At 55.8% G+C, this 19,136-nt stretch overlaps 1 protein-coding gene across 1 annotated transcript; it reads left to right on the forward strand.

Moving 5' to 3' along the window:
* The first annotated feature begins 6,355 nt into the window (after positions 1 to 6,355).
* CDX1 (caudal type homeobox 1) lies at positions 6,356 to 18,221 on the forward strand. The gene is made up of 3 exons (XM_036391837.2): positions 6,356 to 6,782; positions 17,649 to 17,794; positions 18,015 to 18,221. Exons 1-3 carry the CDS (start codon positions 6,356 to 6,358, stop codon positions 18,219 to 18,221), a joined length of 780 nt encoding a protein of 259 aa, XP_036247730.1.
* The last annotated feature ends 915 nt before the right edge of the window (positions 18,222 to 19,136 follow it).

Raw genomic sequence — 19,136 nt, forward strand, 5'->3', positions numbered from 1 at the left:
AGGAGCAGGAGGCAGAGGGGACGTGCTGTGCACATGGCTCTTCCCAGGGCTTCTCCCAAGGGACAAAAAGATGTGTCTGGTGGATCCATGTGTGGAGACCTAAGGGCTGCTGGGAATTGCTCAGCAGAGTTATTTCCTGGCAGTGTCCCTGCTCTGAGGACGTGACTGCTCCAGGCAGAGTGGGAGAGGGAGAAACTCACTGGTGCAATCCTGCTGGGCCCCTTGCACTGGGGATGGGCTACCTGGGATGAGCAGGGGGTGGAAAAGCTGCCACAGACCATGCTTGAGGGCAGAGCATCCTGAGCCTGAAGTGGGACATATTTCCCCCTCTGTCCTTTGCAAACAGATGGCCCCAATACCCACTCCAGGCTGGGACCAGGAAGAATCTGGCAAACAAAACCTCCCAGTCTGCAAAGGCCAGGATTCATTGTTTGGGGATGCTGAGAGAGCCCTGGGGAGCCCAAAGCATCCCGGCAAGCACACGTCAGCCCACTCTGAGCATCCCCAGGGAGCATCCACAGCCGCACACTTTGTTTAGGAACAGCACGCTGGGGTTACGGCAGCTCCTGGGAAAGGCCAGCTCAGAGGAAGCACCAAAGCCAGAGGAACTCGCCTGTGCAAGTGTGTGGGTGGAGGGCAGCAGCTCTGCTGCTTTGGCCTCATCAGCCCTTCACTGCTCACCTCTATTTTTGGTGCTTCGTGGTGCTGCAGGACCCAGTGGTCCCCCTGGGGCTGGGACAGCTGCGGTGTGGGATGCCAGACCCCTCTCAGTTAAGATTTCCAGCCTCAATGAGCATTGTTAAGTGATAATGGGGGCTTGGGGTCATGTTGTGCAGCATCTCTGGTAGTGCAGTGGCTGGTAGGGAAACCAGCCACTGAGACAGACATTCCAAGGTATTTGTGCTGCTCTAGCATCACATGGATCAAAGCAGCTCTCTGTGCTCCTGCCCCATCCCAGGCAGAGCTGGGACCCAGAGAAAAGCCCATATCCCAAGCCTGGCATAAAGGAGAGAGACCTGAGCCAGGTAGCCAAGACTATGGTGGAAACAGCCATGCTGGAGCCAGCAACAGGTACCATGCACCAGCTGGTGACAGGCAGGTATGAAAGAAGCAGCAGATGTTGTCCTACCCCACTTCTCTGAAGGTTTGATGAGGGCCAGATTTGCTACAGCTTCAGTTTTCAGAGCCTCTATCAATTCCAAGTCAGCCCAGGAATTTCAGCATTGCTCTGAAGTGGTGTCAAGCCACAGACCACATGAGAGGAGTGGTGGGTGCCAGGGAGCACAGCCCCACATCTGGGCAGCACATCTGGCGTGGCAGCTGCCAGCACATGCTCCTGGCTGCATCCAGCTCCTGCAGGGAGCTGCACTGAGGCTTCATCCAGCGTCTCTAAAGCTGTACCCTGGTGTCCAGAGGAGCCTGTACCCCGTGTGTGTGTGGTCCTGCTGGGACTGGGTGGGTGACACCAGTGCCCAGAGAGGAAGGGGAGGCAGAAAGTGCTGGACTTCTTCCAAAGTGAGTGTATGCCCAAGCATAACATGATGGGGAGCACCCTGGGGAGTATCCTGCAGCATTCCCCAGCACTGGGAACACTCCTGCAGCATTGGAAACCCTGGCCATGGACACCACAGGGTGCCAGTGGTGCCAGAAGGTAACTCTGGGCTGTACACATGGATGGTGCTGCATCCTCATGGTGCTGGCCCCTTGCCTACACCCCTGGGCTGGGGCACTTGGAGGAGGCAGCAGCCAGAGGACGATGTTATCCTGCTCCTTTCCCCACCTCGGGGCCATTCCGACCCCGTCCCACGCACTCCTCCTCACCCCCAGCACGAACCTTGGTATGAAATGTGCTCGGCAGAGCCCCGGGAGGCAGCGGCAGCTCCTGGGTGAATACTAATAGCGGTGCCTCCGCTCGCCCCAGCCTTTCCCACACATCTGCAGCCACTTAACGTGGGAATCGTTAACCCTCTGCTTGCCCCGTGCCTGAAATACAGCCAAGGAGGGAAACCAGGATGCTCCCCACCAGAGCAGGGGGAATCACACCCCCTACCCACTGAAAGCAGGGCCCACACGGGCTGGGGAGTGATGAGGGCTGCCAGCAGTGTCCCTGTCCCCGGTGCCGTCTTGAGAATACTCAGTTTGTGGCATTTACATTGGCCAAGAAAGCTGATCCAGATCCCAAAGAGGATTAGTGAGCCCTGGATGGGGAAGGGGAGCTGTGTGGCAGCACTGGTGGCACATCCACTCGGGCTGTCCTGGTCCCTCTCTCTGGGGACCAGCTCTGCAGACCCTCCTCGGCATGGGGACACAAGTGACAGCACAGGGGTGGTTCAGGCATGTGGGGAGAACCAAAGGCCACACTCGAGTCTGCAGGGGGGCTGAGGGAGATGAGGCAGGGGTTGTCCTCTGCAAGAGGGTTGCACTGATGTCTCCATTGCCAGAGAGGAGGGGTCACTCTTGGGGCATTCAGGAGCTACGGAATGACTGCAAGATCCTGGCTGGACTGGGATGGGAGTGTGGCCATGCACTCTGGGATATGCTGGTCTGAAGCCACAGATTTGCCTTTGGGAGCAATAGGAGGTGGAGTATTGAATAGCAATAGGAGGGGAGGTGGTGGAGGAACAGGCTGTGGGGGAAAAGGGGAGCAAGGAGAGACATCTACTTGACTCTCTGTGGGCATCTCCTGCTCCTGCAGAAACCATGGTGGGGTCCAGAGCAAGTTGGGGGACAAGGCAGGACTTGGTTTCCCATACTGAGTGCCTCCTCCACGGGAGCAGGAGCTGATGGGATGGTGTCCCTGCTCCATCTGGGATAGCTGCGTGCAGCCTGGCCCCAGGGACCTCCCAGCCCTCCTCCTTCCAGGAGATGGCATCACTCGATCACAGATAGCAGCACCGAGCCCAAGGGAGCAGCCAGGGAGCCCTGGCTGCTCTCCCTCTCCTCCATCTGCCTGGTTTCTACCAGGAGTACCTGGTCTGAAGGACTAGGGGTGGTCCCCAGCTTGGGTGCATTTCTGGGGGTCTCTAGGATGGATGGAGGGGGTACTGCCACCTGCTCTCACCCAGCTGGGGACCCCCAGGGGCTCTGTCATCTGCTCACCCATGGGACCCCAGTGCAGGTGGCATTCTGAGGCACTGAGGGTCCCCCTCAGCACCCTTCAGCCCCTGCTGAGCAGCTGACATGCTCCTTGGGGAGCCCATGAAGGCCTCCTCATCCGGCTCCTCCCCAGCATAAACTTCACCACCAGTAGTAAATGGGTCAAAGAAAGGAAGAAGAGGGAAGTTATTGTTGGTGGATCTTTATGGCCTAATTGTCCTCCCCTTTGCCCACACTGAGGGAGATCATGCCCAGCTGTCAGTGGGCACCTGGCCATGCTGTGCCCTGCCCAGCCTGGGGAGGATGCAGGTGTGGGTTGCTGCCCCAGACCTCTGAGCCCCCCAGTCCCCAGCAGCTGCCTGAGCCCTTGGCATTGGCCCCATAGACTGGGAAAAGGCAAGGGGGGCCTGGGCTCCCTGTCACTGCCTTTAGGAAACAGCCAGTGGCAGGAAGAACCCAGTCCCTAAAAAACACAGCCACCCCTGGGGTGGGACCCAAGAGCCACCTGTGCTCCTCTGTACCTCCCATCATCTGCACAGGGGGGATTTTCTTCTTTTTTTCCCCCACTTCCTCAGCATCTTTGCTGATGGGAGGAAGAGGAGGAGTAGGGTGGCCTTGACTCTCTAGTTTGCACAGAGCCATGGCTGTCCTGAGATCTTGGGGAAAATCCAGGATAGATGGGGTTATATGGCACATCAAGCAATGTGAGCTGAGTGCTGAGCTGAGATCATCACTGGGTAGGACAGTCATGACAGCCACCTTTGTCACGAGGGAGGGACCAGGGACAAGGCTGAGCAAGGGGTTGGGGACCCCGGGATGCTGCAAAGTGCTCACCTCTCCTGGTGCCTCCAGCCATGCCGGGTTTGTGGGGGCAGAACCCAAGTGATGCCAGCTCTGGGAGTGACTTCCCATTGCTGGGGGTTTACCCTTCTCTATCCTCATAAACCAGACCCCTCACCTCCTATCCCTGTCCCCTCCATCTCATCCTGGCACCCACCCTTGCAGGAAGGGGATGTAGCACAGGGGAATATGTGCACCCAGTTTCAGGTAGAACTGGGGCTAGACCAATGGGATGAGGTTCTTGGGACTGACACAGACCACTGAGGGTCCAGAGCTCCACGACAGATATTTTATCCTCTCCTCTCAATGTCATCATTATTTTTTTTTCCTGTTTCCTATTGTCAAATTCCAGTTTTGGTCCCAAGAAGGTGAGGATCATCCTTGCCCTGCTCACATTTGTAGCAGGGGAGGAGGCTGGTGCAGAGAAAAGGACAGAGGTGCCTTGAGGAAGAGGCAAAACACCATCCTGAAACCTCTATAGACTGCTTCTGACTGAGGATCAAAAAAACCAGCCTGTAAATGACAGCTGTAGCTGCAGTGGTGGCCAGTGAAGCTGGAGTGTGACACTGGCAGGGAGGGGGACAGCAGTGGGGCCAAGGGTCCTGGCTGCCAGTGGTGGGGGTCTCTGGGCAGTGTGTCACCCATTGGGTCTCTGGGCAGTGTGTCACCCAGGGGTTTCTGGGCAGTGTGTCACCCAGGGGGTCTCTGGGCAGTGTGTCACCCACAGGTCTCTGGGTAGTGTGTCACCCATTGGGTCTCTGGGCAGAGTGTCACCCATGGGTCTCTGGGCAGTGTGTCACCCAGGGGTCTCTGGGCAGTGTGTCAGCCATTGGGTCTCTGGGCAGTGTGTCACCCACAGGTCTCTGGGCAGTGTGTCACCCACAGGTCTCTGGGCAGTGTGTCACCCATTGGGTCTCTGGGTAGTGTGTCACTCAGGGGGTCTCTGGGCAGTGTGTCACCCACAGGTCTCTGGGCAGTGTGTCACCCAGGGGTCTCTGGGCAGTGTGTCAGCCATTGGGTCTCTGGGCAGTGTGTCACCCACAGGTCTCTGGGCAGTGTGTCACCCAGGGGTCTCTGGGCAGTGTGTCACCCATTGGGTCTCTGGGCAGTGTGTCACCCAGGGGTCTCTGGGCAGTGTGTCACCCATTGGGTCTCTGGGCAGTGTGTCACCCAGGGGTTTCTGGGCAGTGTGTCACTCAGGGGGTCTCTGGGCAGTGTGTCACCCATTGGGTCTCTGGGCAGTGTGTCACCCAGGGGTCTCTGGGCAGTGTGTCACTCAGGGGTTTCTGGGCAGTGTGTCACCCATGGGTCTCTGGGCAGTGTGTCACCCAGGGGTCTCTGGGCAGTGTGTCACCCAGGGGTTTCTGGGCAGTGTGTCACTCAGGGGGTCTCTGGGCAGAGTGTCACCCAGCCCCTCTGGAGTGCAGGTGTGTCTGGCCTGACAGGTGACGAGTGGGTGATCTCTGCTGGGGTGTTTGCGGCTGGCACCTCCCACCTTGCAGGCAGACAGAGCTTCACAGGTGTCCCCTTTCTGCTTGATTTTCCCTATCACCAGCATATGGGGATGGTTTTGCTGTCTTAGGAGAGAAAGCAGGTGGGCAGCTCCTCTTGCTGCAAAGAGGAGCTTTGCAAGGCTGTGAGCCCCTTGGAGATGTGTCAGCCCAGGTACTCCCAGCAATGTCCATGGTGTCCATTCCCCCTGCACATGGAGTCTGCCCATCTGTCCTGCGCCCTGAGGCTGGGCTGAGCTTTGCTCTCAGGATTGGAGGGGTGGGCTTGCCCTGGGATGAAGGAAATGCAGACCCAGAGCCTCCACCAGCCCCTCTTTTCCAAAGAGGCAGATGCTGCTGCTGGGCACAGGAAAATGCCATTCAGAGCAAGAACTTGGTGTCCTCCAACGTAGGGACAGGGCAGGTGACACGGGCCAGCTTGTCCCCTCGTGCAGCCAGCTTTTAATCCCAAGGTATCCTGTTCCTGGGGTATGGATGGTGGTGGGGTCCCTTGGGGCATCCTCACGGGACTCCTGCTGCACCCTAATGTCCCCAAAGCCAGCTACTACAGAGGGACCACATCCTGTGGCATGGGAACGGTTGTGAGGTAGTGACAGAGGGACTGGGGAGTCCTCCCTGGGGTCACCCCCTACCTCATCCTCCTTGCAGCCAGAGTGGGAAGCTTGAACTCGTCCCCCTCACCCGCTGGGGTTTCTGCACTTTGAAATGCAAACCTGCCTTTCAATGCAAATGCTGCGAGAGGTTGGGCCCAATAAAAGCCCGTGGGCAGGGAGGTGCCTGGCCCCAGGACAGCTCCCCAAGGCGCCCAGGTGAGCGCTGCCGAAGGAGGGGCGGCCGCCTCCCGCCGAACCCGGGCGGCCGCAGAGCGGCTCGGCGGCGCAGCATGAGCGCGGGGCCGGCCCGCGAAGATGTACGTGGGATATCTTGTGGATAAGGACACCAACATGTATCCCAGCCCCGTCCGGCACCCCAGCCTCAACCTCAACCCCCAGAACTACGTGCCGGGCCCGCCGCAGTACTCGGACTTCGCCGGCTACCACCATGTGCCGGGCATTAACAGCGAGCTGCACCACGGGCAGCCCGCGGCGGCCTGGGCCTCGCCCTACACCCCTGCCAAGGAGGACTGGCATTCCTACGGCACCGCCGCGACCCCTTCCACCGCCAGCCCCGGCCAGTTCGGATTCAGCCCCCCAGATTTTAATCCCATTCAGCCTCCGGGCTCTGGACTTCTGCCCCCAGCCATCAGCAGCTCGGTGCCCCAGCTGTCCCCCAATGGCCAGAGACGCACCCCGTACGAGTGGATGAGGCGCAGCATTCCCAGCACCAGCAACAACGGTAAGGAAAGCGCAGCCCTGCACCGTGCCGCGGGCAGAGGATCCCTCTGCGCTCCTGCAGGGCTGGATCCTGCTCTGTGGCTCACCCTGCGTGGGGACTGCCAGAGGGACAGTGAGCTTGGCCTGCCCTTGGCACGACAGCCAGTCCTCAAGGAGCAGGGGAGCTCTGAGGTGGCAGGGGCTGAGGATGGGTGCTGTCCTTCCACACTGGCTGCTGGGTTTTCATGGCTGGAAAGTCATTTTCACAGTTGGTGCCATTGCCTGTGGCCACTGGGTAGGATGGGCAGAGCCAGAGACCCCGAGAACCCTGGGGGATGTTGGATTGGGGAGGGTCTCAAAAGTGAAAGGGTGAGAGCGTGGGGCTGTGGCCGTACATAAGTGTGAGCTGGCATGTGAGAGGCTGTGTGTGGTGGGTGTGCAAGGGAGTGTGAGCTGGCATGTGAGAGGCTGTGTGTGTGCAAGGGAGTGTGAGCTGGCATGTGAGGCTGTGTGTGGTGGGTGTGCAAAGTGCCCGAAGCTGTGTGCGTGTGCAGGGAAGGAGCTGTGTGTATGTCCATGCTCTGTATGTGCATGAGGTGGATTCAGTGCGGTGCTGCAGGCTCTGTGTGTGTGTGCAGGGCACCATGACCAGTGTGCGTGTACAGGTAGTGCCGCCAGGTGTGTCTGGGGGAGGTGACAGTGTGCTCTGTGTGTGTGTACAGAGTGCTGTGAGGATGGAGTGGTGCATGGTGTGTGTGTGAGTGGCACCGTGTGGGGACAGTGCCACATGGAGGGTGGCTGTGGCTGCTGCAGGTGCAGGGGCCAGTGGGTGCCCAGCTCTGCAGGAAAGGGGGCCCTGGTTCCTGTGATTACCTCTGGCCCTGGGCTCGGAGTGGTCATGCTGTCCCCAGGGTCCTGTCCCCGCTGAACTCCTGACCTGGGGGAAGCGTCTGGGTGACCCCAGCCCCCTCCCTGCCCTGCTGCCCACTTCAAAGGCAGTGGGCAGGTCCCCCTTGGGGCCAGCCCAAATTGACAGGGACTTCTCTTTGTCATGGAGATGGTGGCCGGCTCCTTTGGCAGTGAGGTGAGGTGCGGGCCCTTTGTCCTGACCTACCCTCACCCTTTCATCTTCCCAGCCTGGACCCTTCCCAGCAGGACCCATGGGGCTTGCCTGAACCTGCCACCCCTCTCCCTCTGCTGTGCTGGCCATGAGCTCCTCAGAGCACTGCTGGGGCCAGCTCATTGCAGGAGTGGCTGTGGGCATCTCTCAGGGGTGAGTGTGCTTGGGGTTACTGCTGCCCCAGATCCCTGGAATCAGGGCCTGGGCTCCCTGTTTGCAAAGTGCCTCCAGTTTTTGGCTCTGCACTGTTCCCAGTGGCCAAGGACCATCTAAGGGCCTTCTGCAGAGGTGCCTGGGGTCTTACAGCATGGAAAATACCTACTCACATTCCCAGAATCTGTGTGGCAGGGATGGGGACCAATGTGCAGTAGAGCAGGCAGAACATCCAGATAAATGGAAAAAAACCCAACCCTAGTCTGGAAAGAGGAGGGAGAGGCAGGCTGGTATTTCCTGTCCCATTTTAAGCGCTGAATGTAACTATTTAGGAAAAATGCTTCCCCCCAGATGCAGGGATGGAGACCCACAGGCGTGCCAGGGCTGAGCGCTTCCCTCTGCCCAGGGTGGAAAGGGAAATGTGCAGCCCTCCCCTGCAGCAGGGACCCTGCCACTTCTGTGGGTTTTGTAAGTCTGAACATCTTGGTTTCTTCTGAGAAGAGAGGTGGGAGGGAAAATGAATGGGGAAGGAAAGCCATCAGCACACCTCTCCTCTGGATCAAGGCCATGGGTTTACACCCAGCAGTGGGGCCAAGATAAAGCAGGAGCTTGAAAGTGCCTCTGATTGAGTTAGACAACAATTGAGCTGATTGAATTCTGAAAAAATATCATTAGTTGCTTAGTTTGTATCTCTTAGATCAAATACATACAAAGGAACAAATAAACCAGCCTTGTTCCTCTCACACACAGAGGAGCTGCCCCAGCACAGCGATGCAGGGGTGAAAGGCTCTTTCTTGGGGTGCTTTCCTCTGCAAGGATGACCTGAAAGCTCCTTTTATAAGTCACCCACAGATTAAGGACCTGTCCTTGCACCTCTGCTGGGTCCAAGCCCAATGCTGCTGCAGGGTTGGTGGTGGTGGGATCATGAGCTGGGAGATGGTGGGATGCAGTTGGTGCTTTCCAGTGCTGCCCTTTAAATAAAAGTCTTCATTAAGCTTGAAAGAGAGTAGGGCAGAGATGGGTTTGACATAGATAAGGCTGAAGTTCTTAGATGAATCATTTTATTGAAATCAATGAACTGGACTTTGATCAGTCTGGATTGATAAACTCCTCATCTCACCGCAGTGGGAATAGGAAATGAATACATGGAGTTTTTTGCTATAAATATCAACAGTTTCATTGTGAATGCTATAAATCATAATACTTCAGAGGGTTGTAAGTTAATGCTCCCTTTGTGTCTTGGCTCCTATGAACAGCTTCTGGCCATAGTTTGAAAGCTTTTAGGGAAGAGTTGCGTGGTAGCAAAATAAAATGTTGTGCAGGGAATATGAGTGTGTCAGGCACTTCTGCAAATATGATCCAGAGCTTGAGAAAAATCAATGAGAAATCTCCCAGTGACTCACTGCAGAGTCAGGCTTTACAGGGGGGTGATTTTCTGTACCTGTTGCTACATTCCTGCTGCAGCTGAGCCGAGCTAACCCAGCAGCAGAAGGGATTAAACTGCAGTCACCAGGAATTGAGAGTTACAGGGAACTGTGCTGGAAGATGTCCCCAGGCCTCGTTTCTCTCTCCAATGTCACCTCCTTTTCTGCTCATAAAATCTTCACTAGCAGCATGTCAGAGCAGCATGCTTCCTCCTTATTCACAATTATTTGCAAACTTCCCTGTGAATTGCACCCAGGGTTTATAAAAAGCTCAGGAAGGTGGCTGGAAGTGGAGCTGGCTGAACTTTGAAATTCACCCTCTGCTTGTTAGTCATGCAAATCCTCAGATACTGCCTCGGGTCTGGCTTTTAGGTCACTAATTGAGCAGGGGCTGCAGTGCTAAATATTGCAAGTGAAAGTGCAGTTGGAGAATCCCTTGCAGAGGCAAATGTGCTCAGAGCTTTGTGTGGTACCAATGCCTGTGGTGCCCATGCAGGCTTTGGGGTGATGGAGAGCAAGCAGTGATGCTCTGAGCATGTGGTGATTTGCTGGGTGTGCAGTTTCCCATCTCAGTTTTATTATTTTTAGGTCAGTTTTCCAGCTCTGTTTATTTTCCTAGTGGGGCCCATGAACACTGGGGGAAAGAGTTCAAATCCCAATAATGAGACAGAAACGTTTCCCCTGGGCTGCTGGGATTCCTGCTGTGCTTGGTATGTTTTGGGATGATGGTGCTGGCTGGAGGACAGTGCATTTCCCTGGTCAGTCCCGGCATGGGGAGCCTCTCTTTAGGCCATGCTCATTCTCTGTGAGACCCTTTCCTTCACTGGGACACTCAGGGTGTGTGTCAGGGCCCATCAGTCTTCTCCCTTTGAATTATTAACCCACAACCTGCTCCTGGCCCCAGCTGAGGTTTGTTGACTGCTTAACCTACTGGCCAAGGTACAGGCCTCTCAAACTTTCCTAGAATTGACTTTCCTTGAACAAAAAGGGCTTCCCTGGAGCACTGGCAGTGCCTACGTGATGGGCTTGGCTGGCTAATACCCCGGGATTAGCAGAGGGACACTTTAAACCTCTGGCCAATGACAGATGTTTCCTATAGGGGACCTTTCAAGGACACCCACTCCAGTCCTGTTAGCTTTGTGATCCCTTGGATAAGGGGCTGCATCCTTCCCACCCTACCCCATGGCAAGGATAGGCCAAACCCTATGGGGCTGCAAAGGGGGAGAAGAACCCTGGTGTCCATATGGGCCCCCCACTGCCTTGCTGTCCTGCTCTTCCTACTGCAGATGAGCCATATCCAGGCAGGAGGCAGGCTGGGATGAGCTGGATCAGGCTGGAGTGAGGTGAGGTGATGTTCTGGATGGGGCTGTGTCCAGCCCACGTGTGCCAGCAGCCCGTGTGCCACCCAGCACTGCTCTGCTCTTTGACCCAGCTCATGAGCCAGCCTGGCACTCAGCTCAGCCTCATAAAACATGGCAACAACTGAAGGAATTTGCCAGTTGCCAAAATAAAGGATCCAGTCACTGCAGGGCTGGGAAAGACTTGCCCCAACACCCAGCTTCGTGCTGCTGCCCCTGGGGATGAAGGGTTTCTGCTTGTGATGTCCATGTCCAGGAACGTGGGGGTGTGATGGGGAATCACCAGCTTGCTGCAAACACCGGGCATTGCTCTTCATCCCCTTGGGGCTTGCACCTCCTGGGAGGAGAATGGGGCTTGCAGGGGGGGTGTCCTCACCAGTGGGTGTGGATGTGGGTTCAGCTCTGTCCCTGTCCCACTGTGCTGGCTGTGCAAGACCCAGCCAGGGCCAGCTTGTGCTCCTGTGCACCAGTTTGCACTCTCCAAATCCAGCTCTTTGATCAGGTGTTTCTGCCTTTTCCTGGCAGCAGGGCTGCCCTGCCTGACTGTGCCATGCACCAGGCTCTGCTACAACCCCCAGCACACACTCAGAGCAAAGCTTTTTAGGGAGCACAGAGCTTGATCCTCAGTGAGCACGAGAGCAGAAAGCCATTGGGTCAAGCAGTGCAGTTTGGCAAGTGAAATGTTTCCAGTGCTCACATACCAAGTTGAACCAGGTTTTATTGCTACCAGGTGCACATGGGAGAATTGCAGTTTACTCTGAGGCCTTTGGCACCAGGAAGAATTATTCAGGTTGTGTGAGGTGAACCACCATGGGGAGAGCTACTGTGGATGTAGGAGCATTGCTGGGTTGCTTGGAGGGGCCCTCAGACTCCAAGATGAGTCCTGCCTCAACCCTGATGTCTCAAGTGCCCATTTTTCCAACCCAGAGTAGAGATGGGGGAGCTTTGGCAGAGTGAGGATTCACGCAGCATTCCCTCCCTCCTCATCACTGAGACATTAAATATGTACAGAGAGGATGTGTGGTTCCTCTCACCCAGTTTTTGACACCCAGCAGTTGTCTAAATGCAGCGCATTCTGGCAGAGGAGTGATGTCAGGCAGGATCTCGAGGATTGCCCTGCCGAGGGGGGCGTTTCTCCCTGGCTGGGATGAAACAAGCCACATGGCTCCGCTCCTTCCCCCGGGCTGGCCGGCCCATCCATCACTGCTCTGCTTCCTGCGGCACGGGAAAAATAGCTGAGGCTGTTGAAGTATGCAAGGCAAGGGGAAGGCTTGTGAAAACCGTGAGCTGCTGGTTCCCAGCACTCAGGGAGTGTGAGGGGCTCGGGTTTATCCCCCCCTCCCAGGCCACAGAGGAGCGTGGGTGTTTTGGAGAGGCTGCTGGAGCCAGAGGGGAAGGAAGGGGGAAAATGAGTGTGGGGAGGGGGTGAACAGGGAGGGCATCAGAGGCTCAGCCCTTGCCACCACCAGTGCAGGCGTTGGGGTTCCCGTTTCTGGGGGGTTCAGGGATGGTGGAATGAGCTGGGCTGTCTGTGCCCAGCCTCAGCTGAGTTTTGTGCAGCACAGCTCCCATCAGTGCTGCTCGGCAGAGGGAGCATCGACCCCTCTGCACACAGGCAGCTGGAGCACATCTGGCTGCCAGATGAGGGTGGCTCCAGCCAGCCTGGAGGCTCCTGAGCTTTAGGAGCTGACCTCAGCCCTTTCCTGGGCCTGGGGTCTCTGTCATGGGGTATTTCTCTGCTGGCTGTCCTCAGTTTTGTGGGGTTGTGAGGGGGATTTCCCCCCATGGAGCTGCAGAAGGACTGGGGGGTTCAGCTGTCCAGGGAATCTCATGGCTCTAATCGTGGGACTGTGTGCCTCAGTTTCTCCAGCTGTTGCATTGCCTAAGCTCTGTCAGGGAGGAGGGAAGTTTTCCTTGATCCTTTCCCTGGGTAGAAATGCCAGATCCTGACAGAGCACTAATTCCTCTGGGATAGGAGGATTTAATCCTCTTTGCAAGTAGATGCTGCTCATTCAGAATGGAGCAGCTTTATCATGGAGAGGAAGCACCCACATGGAGGGGACAGCCTTGTGCCCTGTTTGCTGCACTTTACCTCCAGTAGGGACCAGTTCTTTCCCAGGTCCTCCGTGGTGACAGGACTTTTACACCTGATGCTTTTCAGCGTTATAATATTGCAATGCTATCAGATAGTGTGGGAGCAGGCCCTCAGTGCAGACAGATGGGCAGACAAGGCTGGACAGATGGAGCCAGTTGGGGCCAGAGCACAGCCAGGAAGATGGGATCAGGCAGGCTCTGGGATCAGGCAGGATGGCTCTGGGAGCACAAGGACACAGCACAGAGCAAGGCATGAGAGCTGCTGAGGCAGCCTGGCAGCAATGCCTCCATCCCCCTGCCAGCACCTCCTCTGCAGAGCAACATCCAGTGTGTCCCCAGGCCTTTGGGGACCTCTGCTGTGGGGTGCCAGCTGTCACTACCGTGGGTTCTCATCTCAGTGGCTCCAGCCAGTGAGTTGGGGCTGCCATACCCCAGCTTCCCTGACCAGAGCCCTGAGGGCTGCACAGCTGGACAGAGCCAGAGTTTGTGGTTGTGGTAATTTTGAGCTGCTTTGACCTGTGAAATAGAGACTTTTAGAAAAGTGCTGCAGTTTATGCTCCTGGCTACTGGCAGCTGTGCTACTCCTGCTATGCCTGGGAGAAATGTGTCCCACGGATGCGGATCCTCCCTTGGAGCTGGGCTGATCCCCTCACAACATGCCAGCTTTTGCTCCACCTTCACACAGGGTGCCACTGCCACTCCACAGTCTCTTTGCTCCCTGGTTTGAAGCAGCCCCTTCCCAGCTGTTCTTAGAGCTGCTCATCACCAGTCTTAGTGCCCATATTCTCAGTCTGTCAGGGGTTTTGGGGCACAGTTTTTTACTCGAAGCCATCCTTTGGGCAGGCCGGGACTGGGGATGGTGAAATGTCCCCTTCCTGGCAGCCTCCACTGTGGCTATGAGGGGAGAGAGCTTGGGATGGTGGGCACAGGATCCACTTTGCTTTTCCCTTCCCCTGCCAGGCTCCTGATGCTGAGCCCTGCTATGCCTGTCTTGGGGCAGGGCTGCTGTGGGCAGTGACTGCAGGCTGGGGTCAGGGCTCCATCCCCCGTGGGTGTGTGTGCACACTGGGGAGTGTGTCCCTTGGGCTTTGCAGAGCACATTAAAGCTATTCCCTTATCTAATCATGGCTCAGGTGAGTGCTATTAGGGTTACTCATTAACAGTGCTAACGATACCCTCTCTCCACGCTGTCATTGGCCCTGCCTTGATCCCAAAGCCCAAACCATTCCCACTGGCCCCACGGATGGCTCCATTTGCCTGTCCCAGCAGTTCCTTTGCCTGGTCTTTCAGGGACAAGAGGCTGTAAATGCATAGCAGGGTCGGAAGGGGCTAACAACTGTGCTAAGAGACGTCACTGGCACCCCCTCTGCAGCCCAGCCACGCTGCCTCCTGGGGCAGCAGCCCCAGCTCCAGGTTATCCCAGCCATGGGACAGCCTGTTTCAGCTTTGCCAGGCTTGGCTGGAAATGCAGGAGCAGTTCCATCCCTCTGTTTGGTTCCATCCCTCTGTTTGGCCATAGGCACGCGGGCTCCCCATGAGGAACCGGATTGGCTTGTCCCGAATTTCCTCTTTCTTTTCACAGAGCCATAAAAAGTCTCCAGGAGAGAGTTAAGTGTAACCCAGCATTCATATTCAAGGTAGTTGAATTATTCATTGTCAATAGTATTTCTTGCAAATCCTTTTCTTTTCCTTGTGAATCACCCACAGTACATCCCTGAATTCAGCAAACATCCGAAAACAGCAATTAGTGGAGGTGAATAACTTTCCATCTCTGGCTTGGTCGTCAGCCTCCTGTTTTGAGTTTTTTCTACCTGATATTGAGCAGAAAGTGATGATATTGATACTGATATTGAGCCTGGTGCCCAGCTCACCCCATGATGGCTCTGCCAGCCCTGAGGCAAAGCCCAGCCTCCATCCAGGATGAGGGATAAAGAAGGAATAACAAAGAACAGGCTGTGATGGATCTATTTACAGCTGCAGCAGGAAATAATAATTCCTACTGAAATTCATGGCATATGTGATATTCACAAACCACCTTATTTCTTTAGTCTTTAATTTATTTTTTTTACTCTATCTGTCAACTCCTTCACTTTCCAGGTGTTCCTTTTTTCCAAACAGTGGTATTCAAATAAAAACATTGCAAGTAAGACCATTTTTAAGTTATTATCTCTTTAGAGAGGCTTTTGCTTTCAAATGAAAAAAAAAAGAAAAAAGATAAGTCTATGAGAAAGAAAAATCTTGCAGGAGGCCCTGAGCCTGCAGCAACCAGAGGGAGCCCAGTTTCTCATGGAGCTGCTAAACCTCACATAAATCTCCACCAGAGCATCTGGTTTATTCTGTAACTTCTTGGGAATTGCTGTGTTTGCAGATCCAGCACAGCTCCCCCCTGGGCTGGGCTGCAGGAGTTCTTTTGATGCTGGTGAAGCCGGTGAGAGGCAGCAGTGACCCCCAGGATGGAGAGGGGCCCCGTGGGAGGGTGAGGGCAGGGTAGGATCCTGCATGGGCTGGGTGCCCCCAGCATCACTCCAGCCCAGCAGGGCTCCTGTGGGCAGTTCTGTTTGGAGCTGTCACAGCTGATGTGTGCCAGGCAGGAGACAAGAGCCTGGCAAAGCTGCCATCACCCCTTGCACTTGGAATATCTGTGTTTCAGCTCTGTCTCTCAGACACTCCATGAACACCTTGCTCAATCAAATTAACCTTTTTTACCCTTTTTAACCCACAGAGTCACCCTGTGTGGTATGCACAGGTTTGACCTGATGGTGGTGAGGAGGGATTAGGTGTTTGCTTCTGACCAGCCCTGGGATGAGCTGGGCTCCCCTCTCTGAAACGTTCACTGAATTCATCACATCCCTCAAATATGAGTTAATGGCTGAAGTCCTGCCCTGGTGCTGGAAATCTGGTTCTATTCCTGGTCATGTTGCAGCCTTGCTGGGCTCCTTCCCTTTTCCATGGATCACTGGACAGCCTCAGTGCTTCTTGGGCACTGTGCTGGGATGCTCAGCCATCACCTGCTCATGCTGTGCTGAGCCCATGCCAGCACCACCAGGAGCAATGGCAGGAGGACACAGACAGTGGCACAGTCATGGAAACTGGGTGCTAAATTGAACTGAGTGACTGCTGCTTGGGTGCCTGGGAGGGCCAGCATCAAGTCCAGCAGGGTGAGATGCCTTCCATGCCCATCCCAGGTCCTGCTGGCTCCCACTCGTGCTTCCACTCTTGGTTTGCTCAGTGGTCAATGCCATGAGCTGGATTCTTGTGGCTCCTGCTTATTCAGTAGGAATCCAGCTGTTTTCATCCATCCCATGGGATGCTGCAAGGGAGCCCCTCTCCCACCTGCAGTACTCTGTGGCCGTGGGTCATCCTGCCTTGAACTCTTTCACAATTAGGTTTCAGCATAAGAAGTGGCTTAGGAATGTCTCCATCTCCTTGCAATGGGAGAGCAGGAGAGAGATGCTGATAAAAATAAAACTAAAACTGAGCTGGTTGACAAGCAGATTTGCAGCCTGGAGGTTGGAGTTTGCTCTGTGGATGTTCTCTGATGTCTCATTAGGGTCTCTAGAGCCCAGTTTTCCTCTGCACCTAAACTCCTGCTTCCACTTGGATGGTGTCAGAATACAGTTGTACTGCTGGGACTGCCTGGTGTGCAACTGATTTGGCCGAAATGGGTGGATGTGCAAAGGACTCGTTAGGGAGAACAGATGAACAGGATGGCAGGCACACCAAGATCCCATTTCCTGGCAGAACCAGGCTGCATGCACAGTTATGGAGGTTGCTGGGTCACTAGAAATCCCTTTCTGCACATCTGCAGCAGTGGTGTGCAGTATCTTGTTGATACACCCAGGGCAGCCCCAGGGAGATCCATGGAGCTGTTCTGAGCTTGCTCCCACTCCTTCCCACAGCAGCACTGCTCTCAGCATCAGAAATTCAGAAGATGGGCAAACACATCTGCCAGGCAAACAAATGGCCAGGCATCATCCCTCTCGATTCCCTGAAACAGGATTTTGTAATTTTGGGTGGAGAAGCAAATATTCACAGCTGTATTTATTCCCTGCCTATGGACTCTTCTGCAGAGGAAAACACCAGGAACTTGTCAGCAAACTGCCAGGCATGGGTGTCCTCCCTCAGAGTGCCACCTGCCCCCACAGCCCAGGCAGAGTTCCACAGCTCACCCTGTGTGCCTGTGGAATAACAAAGGAACTTAGTGCCTTCTGTCTTAGCTCAGTAGGGAGAAGGAGAGTGACCCTCTGGGTGGCAGAGAAATGTGGTCCTTGCAGGCCTTCCCCTCTTCTGATCTATGCATGTTCAAGTGATGACACCTTGGTTTGGGGCATCCTAGAAAAGGAGCTGGGCTTTCCTTAGCCCTGCCTGGCAGCCTGTCCTCAGCCCACCACAGGACCTGCAGCTCTGCTCCTCTCAGGAACCATGCATCATGGCACAGGAGATTTATGGTCCATCTTCTGGGGTGCCTCTGAATCCCTCCTGCTCTTTCCTCCAAGCAATTCCATCAAAGCCCTGGTACTTCCCAACAAGAAAAAACACTGGTGCAAAACAGGAAGGATGTTAAAGCCAGTAGGAGCTTCCTGATTGTCCCACTGCTCCCCAGTGGGGAGGCATTGCCATGTTGTCCTGAGCTCTCCACAGGCTGTGTGTCTCCTCCGTGCCCTCGGGGATGCTCCTTCCATTCCACTGCTCCCCTTCTTCCCCTGCTGGCTCACCCCCCGCTCTGCTCTCTCTGCCAGGCAAGACCAGGACAAAAGACAAGTACCGGGTGGTGTACACGGACCACCAGCGCCTGGAGCTGGAGAAGGAGTTCCACTACAGCCGCTACATCACCATCCGCCGCAAGGCCGAGCTGGCCGCGGCCCTGGGGCTCACCGAGCGCCAGGTCAGTGCTGCAGCACCCCACAAACCCCAGCCCTGTGGACATGGGGTGGGGAAGGGCCAGGGCTTTAGCCCAAGCAGTCAGAGGAGGCCCCACCTTGCTCCGCAGACATCCCTTCCCTTCCGAACTTTGGGATGCCCTCCCTGCCCCGTGGGGACTGGAGGTTGTCATCCTTGCCTGAGTCCATCCTCATCTCTTCATTGCCATCTTTTCCGTTCTGCAGGTGAAAATCTGGTTTCAGAATCGGAGGGCGAAGGAGAGGAAGGTGAACAAGAAGAAGCTGCAGCAGCAGAGCCAGCCCACCAGCACCACCACGCCAACCCCACCAGCTGTCAGCACCCTGGGACCCATTGGAGGCCTCTGCAGCAGCAATGCCCCAAGCCTCGTCTCCTCATCTCCGCTGACGATCAAGGAAGAATTCATGCCTTAACCCTCTCCACCAGCTATGGACCCCAAGAGAAAAGCACTATGCAGCAGAGCCCTGCCAGCCCACGTGCTCTGAAGGGTGACAGCCCCTTCCCAAAGACATGACTGTCCCTGGCTGAACCGATGGGGCAGGCAGCGAGGCTGGGCCGGGTGGCACTGGGCCTTCCCAAGGGACTGGTGGGCTCTCCTCTGTGTAAAAACATGGGTTAGATACTGCTCTCCCATAGGAACCACACACTGGCTTGGTCTCTGGTCTGTGTAGCAAGGTGCTGCTGTCAGCAGAAGGAAGGGGGTGATAGTGGAGGAGGGCTTTCCTGTGGTGCTCCAGGTGCTTCCTTTGGTGTTCCTGGCAACCCAGCTGCCTGGTGCTTTTGGGCAGTTTGAAGAAGACTGAAATAGGAAAAGACCTGGCTGGACTCAAGGCAAAATGAATTTCTGCTGAGCTGGTCTCCCGGGAAGCGAGGTGAGGAGGGCAGAGCAAGCTGAGCTCTGGGAACCAGGCAAGTCCCTCGGCTGTGGGAGGTGACATGGGAGCCCTTCAAACTACAGTGAGGGCAGCAAGCAGGAGCACACCCTTGACAAGTGTACCTGAACATCCCCACCCATGTGCCCAGTGACCCTGGCAGTGCCCAACCCTGCATCCCAGCCCTGCCTCTGCAGCCACCCAGAGCCATGTGGAACAGCCCTGGTTCCCCTGGCTGTGCCATGGCAAGGTGGCACTGCAGCCAGGGCACACAGGGAGAGGGTAGAAGGGAACATTTGGGGCAGACCACCCTGCTGAGCTCTTCCATGGGGAAGGGAAGGAGAACAGAAGGTTTGCTATCGGGACAGGATCCAAGAACCAGCCCGAGGCTGTCCAGAAGGGCCAATCCTGGGAGAGTTTGGGATGCTGGTCCAAGGGAGCACAGTAACTGCAGGC

Source organism: Molothrus ater, chromosome 15 (genome assembly GCF_012460135.2).
Source record: "Molothrus ater isolate BHLD 08-10-18 breed brown headed cowbird chromosome 15, BPBGC_Mater_1.1, whole genome shotgun sequence".
Lineage (NCBI taxonomy): Eukaryota > Metazoa > Chordata > Aves > Passeriformes > Icteridae > Molothrus > Molothrus ater.